Source organism: Lithobates pipiens, unplaced genomic scaffold (assembly GCF_037356315.1).
Source record: "Lithobates pipiens isolate NorthernLeopardFrog02 unplaced genomic scaffold, aLitPip1_a1.2 Scaffold_18, whole genome shotgun sequence".
Lineage (NCBI taxonomy): Eukaryota > Metazoa > Chordata > Amphibia > Anura > Ranidae > Lithobates > Lithobates pipiens.
In genome coordinates, this window is record NW_027507758.1 from 614,297,317 (window position 1) to 614,315,818 (window position 18,502).

Below are 18,502 nucleotides of genomic sequence, written 5' to 3' on the forward strand. Positions count from 1 at the left end.
AGCCTCATGGATGACCTGCAGTGATGGAGATGGAAACTTCAGCTAGTGGACCCTTCCTAGGCAGCCTGGTAAGTCCAATTTTGGTTCTTTTTGTTCCATTAGATCTCAGGGGGTGGTTTCTAGAGGTGGGCCTAAGTCCATTAGGAAGTTGCCGTATACGCAGGCAGAGTTTCCCACAGGGTCCCTCCAGGCCAAATCGGTCCACGACCACGCCCTGGCGGACACTGGGTTACAAGGGTTCCTTGCAGATTTGAAGGAACTGGTCTGGAGGTTTGAACCTGGGACGAGCAGGCAAGCCACCCCTGTGGTGGCCTGGCTCCCTCCAGTGTGGGGGGGGGGGGGGGGGTGGCAGTACCAGGGGATCCCAGGTCGGTCTGGAGTTGCCTCCCCACCCCCTACTGCAGCGGCGGCGCCCACCTTGGTGGAAACTGCGGCGACGGGACAGGCTGCAGCAAGTAAGTCGGTGTCAGGGAACAAGGCAGAGATGGCAGGGGAGGCCACTAGCAAACAAGACGCTGTTAGGCTGGCCGACTCGGAAAAATGTGAAGTCTATGTGTGTTTTGAGGGGTCCCCGGGAGTGCACCTTAAGCCAGAAGTCCAGGAAAAATTTGGAAAGGTGAGTATGTGGAGATATTCTCGTTGCTGGAGAAATTCAATCTGGATAGGGTCAAGCCAGAGGAGCACAAGAAGGAGGATGAAGAGAAGAGACGGCACAGACTCATCCGTGGACTTTCCCTAACTGGCTACAGGCTTTTGCCATTATAGCTAGTGGGACTGGTGAGAAGAACCTGGAACACTGTTCAGCACTCTTCTGCTATCTGGACGCCGTCAGGGAGGCTTACAGACTCTATGGGGGAACTGCATGGTTAAAGTACGATGAACCTCTACCTAGGAGCTAAAAGTGGACATGGTGATCAAGGTACTACAATGAAAGCTGAGTGAGCTTCCAAGCCAGGTGGCTCGGCATTTTTCATTTTGTGTGAAGCTGAAACCTCCCGAGTTGGAAACCCTGTGTTATAAAGATTTTATTTTGTTTCCTTTTTAATAAAAGTGGGCTACCAGACCCTTAACTATAGTCTCTGTCTGCCATGGACTCACTGTACATAACACATCTACCATGAGAGCTAAACATCCCCAATATCATAATATATTTATTTTTAATTTTTACATTTTGTCCTTGGCTTGGAGAAAGGGAGGTATTTGGTAAAGAATAAAAAACATTAATATATTGGACCATTGTTCGAGTGACCTCAGACCTAAGAAGCCTATTGTTAAACTTGAACAATGCCTAAGAAATAAATAACCCGTGTCAGATCCTCCCTGCCCAATCCCCTTCAGAAATCAGGATATAAAATCCAGCTGTAGAACCAGGAGCAAACACATTTCTCCAAACAGCAACATGAAGGCCACAGTGATCGCTTTCACCATTCTCCTGGTCCTACTTCAAGATCTGACTGATGCACAAATTCTCGTTGGTAAGGCTCCCATTTCTTTTTACTTCTCTTTTCTTAGTTACTATATGTATTAATACAGATCTGAAAATTTACACAGAACTCTACATTCCCGTCACTCCCTGTCCTCAAGGCTGTTACAGTCTATGGTCCCTAGCTCACATACACACACATACAATGTTTTTTTTCAAATCTCAGGAGGGATTTTGGTCCTCTCTTCTTTACAGATCTTCTCTAAATCCTTAAGGTTTCTTGGCTCTCTTGGTAACTTGAAGTTTCAACTCCCTCCGTAAATTTTCTGTAGGATAAAAGTCTGCAGACTAGCTGGGCCACTCCATAACCTTGCTGAACACACAGTCCCCGCCATCCTCTCCTCCTGTCCCTGATCACACAGTCCCCAGCATTCTCTCCTGCTGTCCCTGATCACACAGTCCCCAGAATTGTCTCCTCCTGTCCCTGATCACAAAGTCCCTGGCATCGTCTCGTCATGTCCCTGATCACACAGTCCCCGGCATCCTCTCCTCCTGGCCCTGATCACACAGTCCCCTCCATCCTCTCCTCCTGTCCCTGATCACACAGTCCCCGGCATCCTCTCCTCCTGTCCCTGATCACACAGTCCCCGACATCCTCTCCTCCTGTCCCTGATCACACAGTCCCCTCCATCCTCTCCTCCTGTCCCTGATCACACAGTCCCCGGCATCCTCTCCTCCTGTCCCTGATCACACAGTCCCCGGGATCCTCTCCTCCTGTCCCTGATCACACAGTCCCCGGCATCCTCTCATCCTGTCCCAGATCACACAGTCCCCAGCATCCTTTCCTCCTGTCCCTGATCACACAGTCCCTGGCATCGTCTCCTCCTGTCCCTGCTCACACAATCCCCAGCATTGTCTCCTCCTGTCCCTGATCACACAGTCCCCGGCATCCTCTCCTCCTGTCCCTGATCACACAGTCCCCGGCATCCTCTGATCCTGATCACACAGTCCCCTCCATCCTCTCCTCCTGATCCTGCTTGCTGACCACACAGCACCCGGCTTCTGGTTATCCTCTATTTTGTCACATGGGCCTTCATGTTGTGTGGACTCTCTTCCCGATCCCACTTGCTAATCACACAGCACAACTCTCAGCCCTCACTGCTCACAATGCTTCCAGATACTCCCAGTCCTCAGAACTCCTAATGCTCCCAGTTATGCAGTCCTCAGTGCTCACAATACCCCCAGTCTTCACAATGCTCCCAATTACCCAGTCCTCACAATGATCCTCATTACTCAGTCCTCACAATGCTCTCAGTTACTCCCAGCCCTCCCCCCTTACAATGCTCCAAATTACCCAGTCTTCACAATGTTCCCAGTTACTCAATCCTCACAATACTCACCATATTCCGAGTTACTCCCAGTCCACAGCACTTACAATGCTCCCAGCCCTCAGCAATCACAATACTTCCAGTTACCTAGTCCTCACAATGCTCCCAGTTACTCAGTCCTCAGTACTCACAATGCTCCCAGTCCTCAGTACTCACAATACTCCCAATCCTTAGTCCCCCAGTCCTCAAAATGCTCCTAGCCACTCCCAGACCTCAGCACTCACAATGCTCCCAGTTACTCACAGCCCTCAGTAATCACAATACCCCCAGTTACCCAGCCCTCGCAATGCTCCCAGTTACTCCCAGTCTTCACCACTTACAATGCTTCCAGTTACTCCCAGCCATCAGTACTCACAATTCTCCTAGTTACCCAGTCCTCACAATGCTCCCAATTACTCCCAGTCCTCAGCACTTACAATGCTCCCAGTTACGCAGTCCTTAGTACTCACAATACTCCCGGTCCTCAGTACTCACAATACCCCTAGTCACCCAGTCCTCACAATGCTCCCAGTTAGTCCCATTCCTCAACACTCACAATGCTCCCCGTTACACCCAGTCCTCACAATGCTCCCAGTTACTCAGTCCTCACAATGCTCCCAGTTACTCCAAATCCTCAGCACTCACAATGCTCCCAGTTACTCCCAGTCCTCACAATGCCTCCAGTTACTAAGCCCTCACAATGCTCCCAGTTATTCAGCCCTCACAATGCTCCCAGTCCTCAGCACTAGGGATTAGCTCGATGTTTGCCTGTTCGCAGAACACACAAACATTATGGAGTATTCATGGGAAATTTGAGCGCTGCAAAATGCCCTATAATGCACTGTGAGATCGCAGTGAGCATGACCTGCATGCTTTGGCCTGCTAAGTGAGGGTCCCTTTAAGCACTGATAATGGCCTTGACTTTTGTCCCTTTAAGCTTTGATAATGGCACTGATTCTGCTCCCTTTAAGGACTGATAATGGCACTGACTCTGGTCCCTTTAAGCACTGATAATGGCATTGACTCTGGTCCCTTTAAGCACTGATAATGGCACTGACTCTGGTCCCTTTAAGCATTGATAATTGCACTGACTCTGGTCCCTTTAAGCACTGATAATGGCACTGACTCTGGTCCCTTTAAGTACTGATAATGGCACTGACTCTGGTCCCTTTAAGCATTGATAATTGCACTGACTCTGGTCCCTTTAAGCACTGATAATGGCACTGACTCTGGTCCCTTTAAGCACTGATAATGGACCTGACTCTGTCCCTATAAGCTCTGATAATGGCCCTGACTCTGTGTTAGTGCCATTATCAGTGGCCATTACTAGTATACAGTGCACACTAGTACATTATGGCTTAAACCTGCAGGGGGCAATTTTTGTTTTTACTTTGCTCACTATCTTTACTAATACTTTAAGCACTGATAATGGCACTGGCTCTGGTTCCTTTAAGCACTGATAATGACAGAGCGGCAGAACGGGGAGATGTCTATGTAAACAAGGCATTTCCCTGTTCTGCCTAGTGACATGACAGGGATCTACTGCTCCTTATCATCGGGAGCAGTGATTGCTGTCATGTCAGTGGTAGTCCACCCCCCCACAATTAGAATTATAATAAAAATGCCATAAATCTATCCCCTATTTTTTAGACGCATTAACTTTTGTGCAGACCAATCAATATACGCTTATTGCGATTTTTTTATCAAAAATATGTAGAAGAATACATATCAGCCTAAAATGAGGAAAAAATATTGCTTTTTTTTCCAAAATTGATGCTCTTTTTTTGTTTATAGCGGAAAAAATAAAAACCACAGTGGTGATCAAATACTACAAAAAGAAAGTTCTATTTGTGGGAAAAAAAGGGCGTCAATTTTGTTTTGGTGTAACGTCGCACGGCCGCGCAATTGTCAGTTAAAGTGACGCAGTGGCAAAACGCGAAATGTGCTCCGGTCAGGAATGGGGGTAAAATCTTCTGGGGCTGAAGCGGTTAAGCATTGATAATGGCACTTACACTGGTTCCTTTAAGCACTGATAGGATGGGCAAGCGGTTTGGGTTAAGCATAATTTCGGTCCGAACATCGTCTGTTTCGAGTATTCACTGAACACCCAAATTATCGGTGCGCTTAGCGGGATGTTCGCCCCCCGAGCACGCAGTCAATAGGTTGGCACCTGAATGAAAAAAAAAATTTGCAGAATTTGCCAGCAATAGATTTTTTTTTTAAACGGTGTGGGGGTCCCCCGCAAATCCACACAGACAGTTTTTGACAAGTCCTTTATTACCGATTTAAGAACTGTCAGATGGAGAAGCAGGCAGTCGGCGCTTAGCCTTCGTTGCTGGCCAATCTTTTTTATTTATTTATTTTGTATTCTTTTTTTTTCCGTCCCCCCCTGCCCAAAAGCACCCCCGATGTTGAGGGCATGTGGCCTGGTATGGTTCAAGAGGGGGGACACTCGGTCCCCCCCCTTCCTGGCCTACTAGGCTGCCTGCTCGGATAAGGGTCTGGTATGGGTTTTGGGGGGGACCCCACACAGTTTTTTTTTTTTTTAATTATTTTGGCATTGGGTTCCCTTTAAAATTCATACCAGGCCCAAAGGGAGGGGGTTGGGGCTCACACCTAAATCAGTGGCATGCATGTTTTGCAATGCTGTTCATGATAAAGAAGAATTCCAGGTATGGATATTTTTACATGGTCCAGCTTGTATGTACTGTCTATATACCCGTGGGATCCTTATAGAAGCCGGAAATCACAGTAGTAGACACCCCTACTACTTGCATTTTCTCAACGAATAGAGAGGCAGTCATTTTTTTCTTTATATATTTCAGTTTTGCTGCAGTAGGTTCTATACACGGTACAGATGCGCCACTTTACAGGCAGATTAGGGGGACCCCCAGGCACTATATTTGAAGGATTTTTTCATTTTTATTGTTTCACTTTAAGCATCATTAAAACCATTACTTCTTTAAAAATTATCTTTTTTTTTTATGTTTTGTATTGCTACGTGTTCCCCAGGGAAGTATCCAGGCCCCCATACCCTTTTTTTCCCAGTTTGAGTCCAATAGACTAGACTTTAATAGGGTTTGCGGCTCGGGTCCGAACTTTTTTCCTATTCGGGAGTTCTGGTGTGAACCGAACCAGGGGTGTTCAGCCCATTGCTAGTTGTCTCCCTCTATATACTGGATGATCTTTCCGCATTGTTCAGGCTCTATTAGCATCGGTGGCACTCCGCAGTGTCCCAGAATGTCTGTCACTGTGCCTCTCTCCCTCTCAGATGCAGTGGTGAGCGATCTGCTAGTAGCCTGATGTGAATTCAGTCTCTCTGAACAACCTCCACCTTCTTTTACTTAGCCTGGGAAAAGCAACACCTGGCTCATCTGAGACCCAGTGCTTTATGGGATCTGTAGTTTCCCTATTTCCAACCTATCAAGCCAGATCAGTCTGTTTGAGACCACGCCTCCCACAATCCTAGCAGTCCACATCTTGTGTGCATCCCTATTGGGTGGAGGGCAAGCTCAACATTGGCTGTACAGTTTCAGAATAACAGTCTCCTCCCATAGCTGTGTCTGTGTAAAAGTCACATACAGACCTAAAGGATGGAAGTGTAGGAGCAGGGGTACAGCATTGGTGCCTATGTAACAATATATTTGGCGACCCATTGCAGTTTGCTACGGAAGTGGCGTTCCGTTGCCGCCATCTTGCTACACCCCACACTCGTCCACAGTAAGGATACACTAAGAAGGGGGAAAGCGGACATCTTGTTACACCCACCGGAGTTTTGCATTTTGCACGTATTTATAACAGTAAAGTCAGTTTCTATAGTGAAATACAGGACTTACAACTCCGTCTGACTACTTAGATCTTGAATTTTAAAAGCAGCAGCATCCCTGCTCATCTTACAGGTTTGCTGATCTGACAGGCGTTCGCTGCTTTTAAAATTCAACATGTAACCAGTCAGACGGAGTTCTAAGTCCTGAATTTCACTATATAAACTCACTTTACTGTTAAAAATAATTGTAAAATGCAAAACTGGGTGTAACAACATGTCCGCTTTCCCCCTTCTTATGCCCTGTACACACGGTCGGACTTTCCGACGGAAAATGTGCGATTGGACTGTGTTGTTGGGAAATCTGATTGTGTGTGGGCTCCATCTGACTTTTTCCGTCTGAATTTTCTGTTTGAGAGCACGATCTAAAATTTTCTGACAACAAAATCCGGTTGTTTAAATTCCGATCGTGTGTAGACAATTCCGACGGACAAAGCATTCTCAGAATAAATAATGAGACGAAAGCTATTGGCCCATTTATAGTCCCGTCGTACGCGTTCTACGTCACCGCATTCTGAACGGTCAGATTTTATGACAACTTTGTGCGACCGTGTGTATCCTAGAAAAGTTTGGGCCAAAATCCATCTGAAAAAATCCAACGGATTTTGTCGTCGGAAAGTCTGACCGTGTGTACAGGGCATTAGTGTATCCTTACTGTAGACAAGTGTAGAGTGTAGCAAGATGGCGGCGATGCAACGTCACTTCCGCAGCAAACTGCGACGGGTCGCCGAATATGTTGTTACACCCTGATAATGTAGTCACTAATTGCATATTATATAATATTGCACCAATGCCATATTTCTGTCCTCACACAATTCCTATCATTTTAGCATTGTAACATGCACTGCCATTACTGACTGTTCCTCTCTGTCTTCTTCACAGATAAACCTGGAAGCTGCCCAAATCTAATGGTAAAGTGTACACTAAGTATACGAAATTACTGTAAAAGTGACAAGGATTGTCCCGGGGCTCAGAAATGCTGCAACATATGTGGATACAGTTGCTGGAACCCAGTGCCAGGTACCAACAATTTCAGATATATTAATATTCCTATTATTCAGCTGCCCATATTAGTGGTCAGTGGAAAAAATACTCCTTACATTGGTGATCAGTGGGAAGAATGTTCCTTACATTGGTGGTCAGTGAGAAGAATGTTCCTTACATTGGTGATCTGTGGGAAGAATGTTCCTTACATTGGTGGTCAGTGAGAAGAATGTTCCTTACATTGGTGATCAGTGGGAAGAATGTTCCTTACATTGGTGATCAGTGGGAAGAATGTTCCTTACATTGGTGATCAGTGGGAAGAATGTTCCTTACATTGGTGGTCAGTGAGAAGAATGTTCCTTACATTGGTGATCAGTGGGAAGAATGTCCCTTACATTGGTGATCAGTGAGAAGAATGTTCCTTACATTGGTGATCAGTGGGAAGAATGTTCCTTACATTGGTGATCAGTGGGAAGAATATTCCTTACATTGGTGATCAGTGGGAAGAATGTTCCTTACATTGGTGATCAGTGGGAAGAATGTTCCTTACATTGGTGATCAGTGAGAAGAATGTTCCTTACATTGATGATCAGTGGGAAGAATGTTCCTTACATTGTTGATCAGTGGGAAGAATATTCCTTACATTGGTGATCAGTGGGAGGAATGTGCCTTACACTGGTGATCAGTGGGAAGAATGTCCCTTACATTGGTGATCAGTGAGAAGAATGTTCCTTACATTGGTGATCAGTGGGAAGAATATTCCTTACATTGGTGATCAGTGGGAAGAATATTCCTTACATTGGTGATCAGTGGGAGGAATGTGCCTTACACTGGTGATCAGTGGGAAGAATGCTCCTTACATTGGTGATCAGTGGGAAGAATGTTCCTTACATTGGTGATCAGTGGGAAGAATATTCCTTACATTGGTGATCAGTGGGAAGAATGTTCCTTACATTGGTGGTCAGTGAGAAGAATGTTCCTTACATTGGTGATCAGTGGGAAGAATGTTCCTTACATTGGTGATCAGTGGGAAGAATGTTCCTTACATTGGTGATCAGTGGGAGGAATGTGCCTTACACTGGTGATCAGTGGGAAGAATGCCCCTTACATTGGTGATCAGTGGGAAGAATGTTCCTTACATTGGTGATCAGTGTGTAGAAACAGAACAAAACTCTGGATAGCCGCACTCCGGATTGTGTAAAAATTAGATGCCTTTATTTCTTCAAAATGCAAGTGCAAAACTTCATTGAACAAAACGTCACAGCAAAAAGGGAACAAAAAAGGATTTTTGAATAAAATAGCTAACGCGTTTCACGCTACAAACAGCGCTTACTCATAGCTAGCTTATGTTCTGAATAACAAACAAATATATACTGTTCATGTATAAGCACACCACAGTGAAATCAGAGGTAAAACCATGACAGCTGATAAGGCTATCATCATAGATTCTCTACACATGCATTCCACACCCAGTTGTTGGTTGGTGAAAATAACTGGGAAAGGAAAAAAGGGGAAAGAAAGGTGAACATGTCTGTGTGTTGAAACGTGATTAGATGAAAAGTATAAATATGTAAAAAATATATATATATACATATAGAGGTGAAAATAACAAAGTGTGAAAATAAAAAGAAAAATGTATATATGTATATAGGCGTGTATAAATGTGTGTATATAAATATATTGGTATAAAGGTGATAATAATGCATATAATTGTGCACTAGTGCAGAGTAGCCTTTTAATGCATAGATAAAGAATATGAATAAATGTCATAAGATTCAAAGTAAAACAGTATTGAATGTTTATATGTATGTAAATAAACTCAAATATTTAGAGAATGAACTGTGTTATAACAGTGACAGGGATGAACCTGCACTAAATAAAATCACATCAGATCGATGGCCATATTTATGTGAACTGTTGGTGAAAAAAGAAAAGAATAATAATGAAAGAACCAATATGAAACCATACAATTGATGGACTTATTTCGATGACAAGTAGTATGCATGCATGGAAAATCCAAGATTCAGAAGCAGATCACAATTGCCAAATATTTCTAAAGTTGTACATACACCAACCAATCTCGTGTTTTTATCGATGTGTAAATTAATGTAAATACACCAATCAATGCATAAAATAAAGTATGTACCTGCAACTACCACTATAAAAAGACACAAATATACAAATATAACATGTAAAATAGTTGAATAAAAACAGAAACAAAAAAGAAAAACAAAAAACCTTTTAGAACCCTCACGGACACTAGAATAAGCCTAGACGCCTCAATCAAGTGCCTAAAACAGTAAATGCACCCAAATCAGGCGTATGCTTTAGGCAATCAACCATCTACTTGAATATTCCATAGATATTACGATTAATGGGCAAGAAAAGGAACAAACATTTTAACCCCTTCCTTCCTAAACTATAATTGACTCGTGTTATTCACACGGGTCGCCCATATAAAAACACCAATACAGCGACGTGCAGAAATGTCTGTAATACAATAAATGCAACTAGTGTATAGACACCAACTGTTCTACATAGAATAGTGATATATAGTGTGTAATCGCAGTGTATATAAAGTCACTTAGACATTTTTATATAGGTTGTGTAATATGAAAAGGAAATATCTCACTATAATGCTGTGAAACATCTCCTTTTCTTTGAAGACCAATGACCTGAGTGAATAGTATAAGAGAGTCTATGATGGAATAGAGGCAAGGATGCAATGGCTATAACGGGTGATTGAACATGATCAATTCCGCATAAGATAAAATGGTGATATATATAACCACAATATGTATAAACTCATGTGAACACGGTTTGTGGACTATATATATGCAGAAGGGATCACGCTACAATGCTGTGAGATCTCTTGATTTCTATTCCTTATTTTTATTATTATTTATTTATTAACCTAATGTAAATGACACCTCTCTAGATTATGTAAAGTGAAAAAATATATAAAGATTTACTTGTTAAAAGACTATAGTCGCGGAAAAAGAATATTTCCAGTACTGGAAATATTCTTTTTCCGCGACTATATAAATATATTGGTATAAAGGTGATAATAATGCATATAATTGTGCACTAGTGCAGAGTAGCCTTTTAATGCATAGATAAAGAATATGAATAAATGTCATAAGATTCAAAGTAAAACAGTATTGAATGTTTATATGTATGTAAATAAACTCAAATATTTAGAGAATGAACTGTGTTATAACAGTGACAGGGATGAACCTGCACTAAATAAAATCACATCAGATCGATGGCCATATTTATGTGAACTGTTGGTGAAAAAAGAAAAGAATAATAATGAAAGAACCAATATGAAACCAATATTTTTTCACTTTACATAATCTAGAGAGGTGTCATTTACATTAGGTTAATAAATAAATAATAATAAAAATAAGGAATAGAAATCAAGAGATCTCACAGCATTGTAGCGTGATCCCTTCTGCATATATATAGTCCACAAACCGTGTTCACATGAGTTTATACATATTGTGGTTATATATATCACCATTTTATCTTATGCGGAATTGATCATGTTCAATCACCCGTTATAGCCATTGCATCCTTGCCTCTATTTCATCATAGACTCTCTTATACTATTCACTCAGGTCATTGGTCTTCAAAGAAAAGGAGATGTTTCACAGCATTATAGTGAGATATTTCCTTTTCATATTACACAACCTATATAAAAATGTCTAAGTGACTTTATATACACTGCGATTACACACTATATATCACTATTCTATGTAGAACAGTTGGTGTCTGTACACTAGTTGCATTTATTGTATTACAGACATTTCTGCACGTCGCTGTATTGGTGTTTTTATATGGGCGACCCGTGTGAATAACATGAGTCAATTATAGTTTAGGAAGGAAGGGGTTAAAATGTTTGTTCCTTTTCTTGCCCATTAATCGTAATATCTATGGAATATTCAAGTAGATGGTTGATTGCCTAAAGCATACGCCTGATTTGGGTGCATTTACTGTTTTAGGCACTTGATTGAGGCGTCTAGGCTTATTCTAGTGTCCGTGAGGGTTCTAAAAGGTTTTTTGTTTTTCTTTTTTGTTTCTGTTTTTATTCAACTATTTTACATGTTATATTTGTATATTTGTGTCTTTTTATAGTGGTAGTTGCAGGTACATACTTTATTTTATGCATTGATTGGTGTATTTACATTAATTTACACATCGATAAAAACACGAGATTGGTTGGTGTATGTACAACTTTAGAAATATTTGGCAATTGTGATCTGCTTCTGAATCTTGGATTTTCCATGCATGCATACTACTTGTCATCGAAATAAGTCCATCAATTGTATGGTTTCATATTGGTTCTTTCATTATTATTCTTTTCTTTTTTCACCAACAGTTCACATAAATATGGCCATCGATCTGATGTGATTTTATTTAGTGCAGGTTCATCCCTGTCACTGTTATAACACAGTTCATTCTCTAAATATTTGAGTTTATTTACATACATATAAACATTCAATACTGTTTTACTTTGAATCTTATGACATTTATTCATATTCTTTATCTATGCATTAAAAGGCTACTCTGCACTAGTGCACAATTATATGCATTATTATCACCTTTATACCAATATATTTATATACACACATTTATACACGCCTATATACATATATACATTTTTCTTTTTATTTTCACACTTTGTTATTTTCACCTCTATATGTATATATATATATTTTTTACATATTTATACTTTTCATCTAATCACGTTTCAACACACAGACATGTTCACCTTTCTTTCCCCTTTTTTCCTTTCCCAGTTATTTTCACCAACCAACAACTGGGTGTGGAATGCATGTGTGGAGAATCTATGATGATAGCCTTATCAGCTGTCATGGTTTTACCTCTGATTTCACTGTGGTGTGCTTATACATGAACAGTATATATTTGTTTGTTATTCAGAACATAAGCTAGCTATGAGTAAGCGCTGTTTGTAGCGTGAAACGCGTTAGCTATTTTATTCAAAAATCCTTTTTTGTTCCCTTTTTGCTGTGACGTTTTGTTCAATGAAGTTTTGCACTTGCATTTTGAAGAAATAAAGGCATCTAATTTTTACACAATCCGGAGTGCGGCTATCCAGAGTTTTGTTCTGTTTCTACACATTTGGCTTATGCAATCAGCCTGCACCTGGAACCCCATTTGGAGAGCTAGCAGCCTGTCAGTGGTTTTGACTTGGAGCGGTGACATCTTTGTTTGTTTTGTCGACTTATTGGTGATCAGTGGGAAGAATGTCCCTTACATTGGTGATCAGTGGGAAGAATGTTCCTTACATTGGTGATCAGTGGGAAGAATGTCCCTTACATTGGTGATCAGTGAGAAGAATGTCCCTTACATTGGTGATCAGTGGGAAGAATGTTCCTTACATTGGTGATCAGTGGGAAGAACGTTCCTTACATTGGTGGTCAGTGGGAAGGAGGAGGAGGACACACCCGAAGAGCTCTCTCTGAGAACCACACCTTTTTTCAAGCCTGGGCTTTGCCTGCTAGCTCAGCCCAGGAATAATGCCTGATCCTGGGGGAGGCCCTGGGATGGATTCCCCTGATGATACGGGGCCTAGTGAGGAGGAGGAGGTGGAGGATCTGTCTGTGGGTCCAGGCCCTGCTGAGAACGTGGATGCCTACAGACAGAAGATTGTTGACCGTTTTCGGGCAATCGGAAGGGCTGAGGAGAAACTTAAATGTTTAAAAGCTGAACATAAAAACTTTAAGACCAAGTATTTCCAGGCCTGGAGTAAGAACCGTTTGGCCATGAAGCCAGAGTTACAGCAAATGGAGGAGAAAGTAAAGAAACAATCTTTATTTTTGAATAAACTGAAGGACAGAAGCGGAGCTTTTGCTGAAAAATTTAAAAATGAGAGGAGATTTTCCAGCCAGGCATCGGTGAGTTCTGTGGATCAGCAGGTAACAGACAACCCGGCTTCATCTGTCTCTGCACCTCTCCCCCCATGTCAGGCTGGGGAATCGCCAGCGGCAACCAGCCAGGGGGTTGAGAGTCAACATGGCACCCTACAGTTCATCCAGCAGATGGAGTCACCCCTGAGGGCAGACAGGTCTGTTGGTGAGCCATCGGAGGTCCCTGAGGATGAGCGGAGGGATTGCAGACCGGCAGAGCCAGCACTGGTGGAGGGATCCCAGTGCGCTGTACAGCCTTCATCCAACATGTCTGCCCCACCTGCTGTAGTGGATGGCGTCCCGGCTGAGGAACAGAGAGGGAAGGAGATGCCTGCTGCAAGGAAACCCTCTGCAGACATGGAGGGAGAGCCCCTGGCAGAGGTGTCATCAGCCCACCAGAGCAATGTGGATGGATCTCCATCATGCACCCCACGCCTGGATTTTGCTGATACTGCTGAGACTTGTAGTTCCACAAGCAAGATGGCTGCCAGCTCCAGAGAGCCTGTTTCACCTTCACCTGGGTTGATTGATGCAGGTGGGGGAGGGGATCTGCACAGTGCAGCATGTGAAGTGGAGACAGCCATGGAAGTCTCCTGCAGTGATTCACCTGTTGCTGTATTAGGACAACATTCACCCTGCTCAGCTGATAGTCCTGTCCTGATGGAGGAGAAGAGTCGGCCTGGAGGTGACGTGTGTATGGGGACAGCAGTGACTGAGGACACGGCAGGAACTATGAATGTGCCAGGAAATAATGACAGTAATATTATTGATAAGGCAGTGAATGTGGTGGGTGGTGGTGGAGGGGTTAATATTGCTGACCAAGATAAAAATGACATTTCTCTTTCTGCTCAGCAGAAGAAAGACTCATCGATTGTACAGACCAAATCTGTACAATCGATATCTGCTGGAAATGTGTCAGAAGGCTCAAAACAAACAAATGTCTCTTCTGCTGGGAGGAATATGGGGAGTTATGCGTCTGTTGTGGGGAGTCGCACCAAGGAGGGTGGGGGGAATGCTGTAAATATTGGTGGTCACAATATAGGGGGGTTTGGTGGTGGGATTGGTGGTGGGTACAGGAGGAGGAATGTGGTTCAGTTCAAGTGGGAGGGGGAGGGGACCCCACCAGTGAGGGGGAGGGTGGCTGAGTTGATTTTGGGAATGGGGTTTAAAGCTGTGGATATTTTTGCTTTGATTTGCCCAGTGGGAAGTTATGAATTTGATTTATCTTTTGTAAAACCTGAGGGGTTGGATTTATTTTGGGAGCGACATAGGAGGTGCCAGGGCCTTCCGCAGTGGAGTGGTTTGGTGCCAAAGGTGATTTCCAGGCAGCCTCTGATAAAATCGGTGACCATCCTGGTGCGTAACGAATCCATACCAGAGGCTGATTTGATAGTATGGCTACGCCGATATGGTGAGGTCCTCACTCCACTGCGGAAGGTCCTGGATGAACATGGGATATGGACAGGGGCCTGGACGGTGTCACTAAAACTGGGGGTGCTGGGCAATGTAGTCCAACATCTGCCCTGCTCAGCTTTCCTGGGAAGAGATCGGCTGACTATATTCTACCAGGGACAGCCCAAAGTCTGCAATAAATGTGGTGAAAAGGGCCATTTTGCCTCTACCTGCACCCGTAAAAAGTGTTCGCTATGCCAGGGTCTGGACCATTTGGCAAGGGATTGTACCCAAATTCGGTGCAATCTGTGCCAAAAGCTTGGCCATCCTTACAGTAAGTGTCCAGAGGCTTTACATAACTTGCCAGGATTGGAGGCTGAGCTGCAGAGGCTGGATAAGGAGGATCAGGCCGCTGTAACTGTTGTTGTCCCTCCTGTGTCTGTTCCATCTGTTGTTTTGGATTCTGTTTCCCCTGGTAATGTGGTCCCTGAGTCTGTCCCTCCTGTGTCTGTTCCATCTGTTGTTTTGGATTCTGTTTCCCCTGGTAATGTGGTCCCTGAGTCTGTCCCTCCTGTGTCAGTTCCATCTGTTGCTTCAGATTCTGTTCCCTCTAGTGATGTGGTCCCTAAGTCTGTCCCCCATCTGGTTGTCCCTATTCCTGCTGTACGTAGATCCTCCAGACTAGCGGAGGCTGCTGGGGGGGCAGGTTTAGCGGATCTTCCTTCTCAGCCTCCAGTCCCTGTCCCTCGGCAGCGCAAACGTGGTCAGGGGAATGTGGGGGTGCTGGAAGGGGGTGGGGCTGATGGAAGGGTGTCCATATCCCATGTCTCACCCTCTGTTGGGGGGGATTCGGATGATGAGGGGTGGGAGACATTTAGGAGGAAGAAAAAGAAGAAGAGGAAGACAAATAAGGTGGTTATTTCTTCCTCAGAGTCGGACCCAGGAGGGGTTCCTCCTGGTAACCCTTTTTCAGTTTTGTCAGGTGATGGGATGTCTGATTTATCTTTTTCTTTATCATCCATGGATGAGGGGGAGTCACATAGTTTGAAGAGAGCTGTTTCTGGTGATGAGAGTGTGGCAAAGGTTAAGAAACGACTACCCCAATCATCCTGATGGCAGTTCCCAATCCGATAAAGGTGGCGACCATTAATGTCGCCAGCATGAAATCTGCAAGAGCTCGTGATATTGCCTTATTTTTGCTCAGCGAGTTTGATGCCGAGATTTTATTTTTGCAAGAGACCTGGCTCAATACTTTGGCCGATGTCCATCTAGCAAAAAGGGAGTGGAGATGCGGTCCCTCCTTTTGGTCTCTTGCGGCTGAGCCCTGCAGCGGAGTTGCGGTCCTTTTTAAAACCGATATGGTAACATGCCGGCGGGTAATTGAGGTAGAGATTGGGAGATTCATGGTCTTGGACGTCTCTGTTAGGGGGCAGGACTTGCGTCTGATTAATATCTATGGACCCCAGTCAAGATGGGGCAGGAAATGCCTCCTCACAGAGATCAAGCCCTTCCTTTTTACGTCCCAGCAGGTTGTCTTTGGAGGTGATTTTAACACCATAATTAGGCCTGAAGACAGGAGAGGCTCCATAGACAGGCTGGCGTACGATAGCGTTTTTCTTAGAGATATGGTGAGACAAGCAGGCCTGGTAGATGTGCATATTAAGCACTGCCCTGGCAGCACGGGATTCACATTTCAGAGAGGGAATAGTCAGAGTAGGATAGATAGGTTCTTTTTAAAGGAGAACTCTGCTTTCTCGGCTCCTGAGTTGAGGGCGGTGGAGTTCTCTGACCACTGTATGCTGTCTGTGACTCTGAATGCCTCGGACACTCCACCCAGGGGAAGGGGTACCTGGAAACTGAATTCGGCTCTCCTGGAAGACGTAGAGGTAAGACAATCCTTTGAGGATTTTTTCCAGGCACAGGTTTCTATTCTGGACTTTTGCAGCACTAAGTCAGAGTGGTGGGAACTTGTGAAACAAAGGGCGATTGGACTTTTCAAGGCCATAAGTAAGAAGAAGCAACTTGGTATGTACATTGCCTACCAGCATTTGCGGAGGAAGCTTGATCGTCTTGTCTCGTATAGAGGAGATCCAGGGGAGATCTCTGAGGTGAAGTTTCTTCTTAGAAAGTGTCAATACGACCGGCATGCCTCCTTGGTTCTGGAGAGGGATTATGGAAAATATCACTCGCCTGATCCTTACCAGAACTGTAAGCAAGGCATAGCAGTTAAGATGGTCATAGGCCTGAGGGATAGTACGGGTTCCCTGGTGAAGTCCAGATCAGGGATCCTGGAGATCTTCAGATCATATTATGCAGACCTTCTGGGAAGAAAGGACCTTTGTCAGGACAAGATGGAAAGCTTTCTGGATTCTACTCCAGGATTGGGAAATGGTACATTGCCTTTGATGGAATTGACAGAACCAATTTCAGTGGATGAGGTAGTCCATGCTATAGAGAAGCTGGCTACCAAAAAATCGCCTGGGCCAGATGGATTGACAGCTGAATTCTACAAGTGTTTTAAGTCCATTCTGGCTCCCTTTTTAGCGGAGGTTTATAACAGCTGTCTAGAAGAGGGTTCACTCCCTCCCTCCATGAGGCAATCCGCTGTGATTCTTCTGTCAAAAGGTAAAGACCCCTCAATGATTGAGAACTGGCGCCCCATCAGTCTTCTCAATGTTGATAGAAAGATCTTGGCGAAGATTCTTTTTTGCCGCTTGTCGTCAGTGGCAGGCGATTTGTTGTCCAGTCATCAGCACTGCTCGGTCCAAGGTAGAAGTACCTTTTCAGCGGTTTTAGCTGTCCGGGAGGCTGTGGAGCGATGCAGGGCTGCTGGATGGAGAAGGTACTTGCTGGCATTGGATCAGGCGAAGGCTTTTGATAGAGTCAATCACGAGTACCTGTATTTGCTACTTTGTAGATACGGCCTGCAGGGGAGGTTTATAGATTGGCTGAAGACATTATATAAAGGGGCTGAGAGCTTCCCACTGGTTAATGGTTGGGTTGGACGGCCTTTTGAGGTTGGCTCTGGTGTGCGCCAGGGATGTCCTCTGAGCCCCCTGTTATATGTATTCGCAATCGACCCCTTCATAAGAAGGCTAGAGAGTGGATCTTTGTGCGGGGTGCTTTTGGGCATTGCTGGTGTGCCACCTTTGAAGGTCGTGGCCTATGCCGATGATGTGTCTGTTATTGTCTCTGGAACGGAGGAGGCGCAGGAGGTGGTCTCTATGATAGAGCAGTACACGGAGGCTTCTGGTTCTAAAGTCAACCATGAAAAGAGTGAAGTTTTCTGGATGGGTGAGGAAGGTGAAAGCTTCAAACTTCCGGATGCCTTTCCAGAGCCCCAGCAGGAAATTAAAGTGTTGGGCATCAAATTTGGTCCTGGTGACTATGGTCATCGAAATTGGGAAAGCAGGTTGGTGTGTGCCAATGCCAAAGTAGCAAGTTGGAAGAAATGGAAGCTTTCATTGAGGGAGAGGGTTGACTTGATCAAAATGTACCTGGTCCCAATTTTTTTATATGTCAGCTTCGTCTGTATCTTGCCAGTATCTCTCTATGTAAGGGTGTACAGCTGCTTTTTCCA

The 18,502-nt window shown here is 44.1% G+C and overlaps 1 protein-coding gene across 1 annotated transcript in view; it reads left to right on the forward strand.

The window, feature by feature from the left end:
* Positions 1-1,377: 1,377 nt before the first annotated feature.
* Positions 1,378-18,502, forward strand: part of LOC143989263 (uncharacterized) — a 436,678-nt gene continuing 419,553 nt past the window's right edge. The window contains exons 1-2 of the mRNA XM_077489335.1: positions 1,378-1,475; positions 7,496-7,633. Coding sequence (XP_077345461.1) covers positions 1,400-1,475; positions 7,496-7,633 — 214 coding nt within the window. The 5' untranslated portion in view covers positions 1,378-1,399. The remainder of the gene's footprint in view (positions 1,476-7,495; positions 7,634-18,502) is intronic.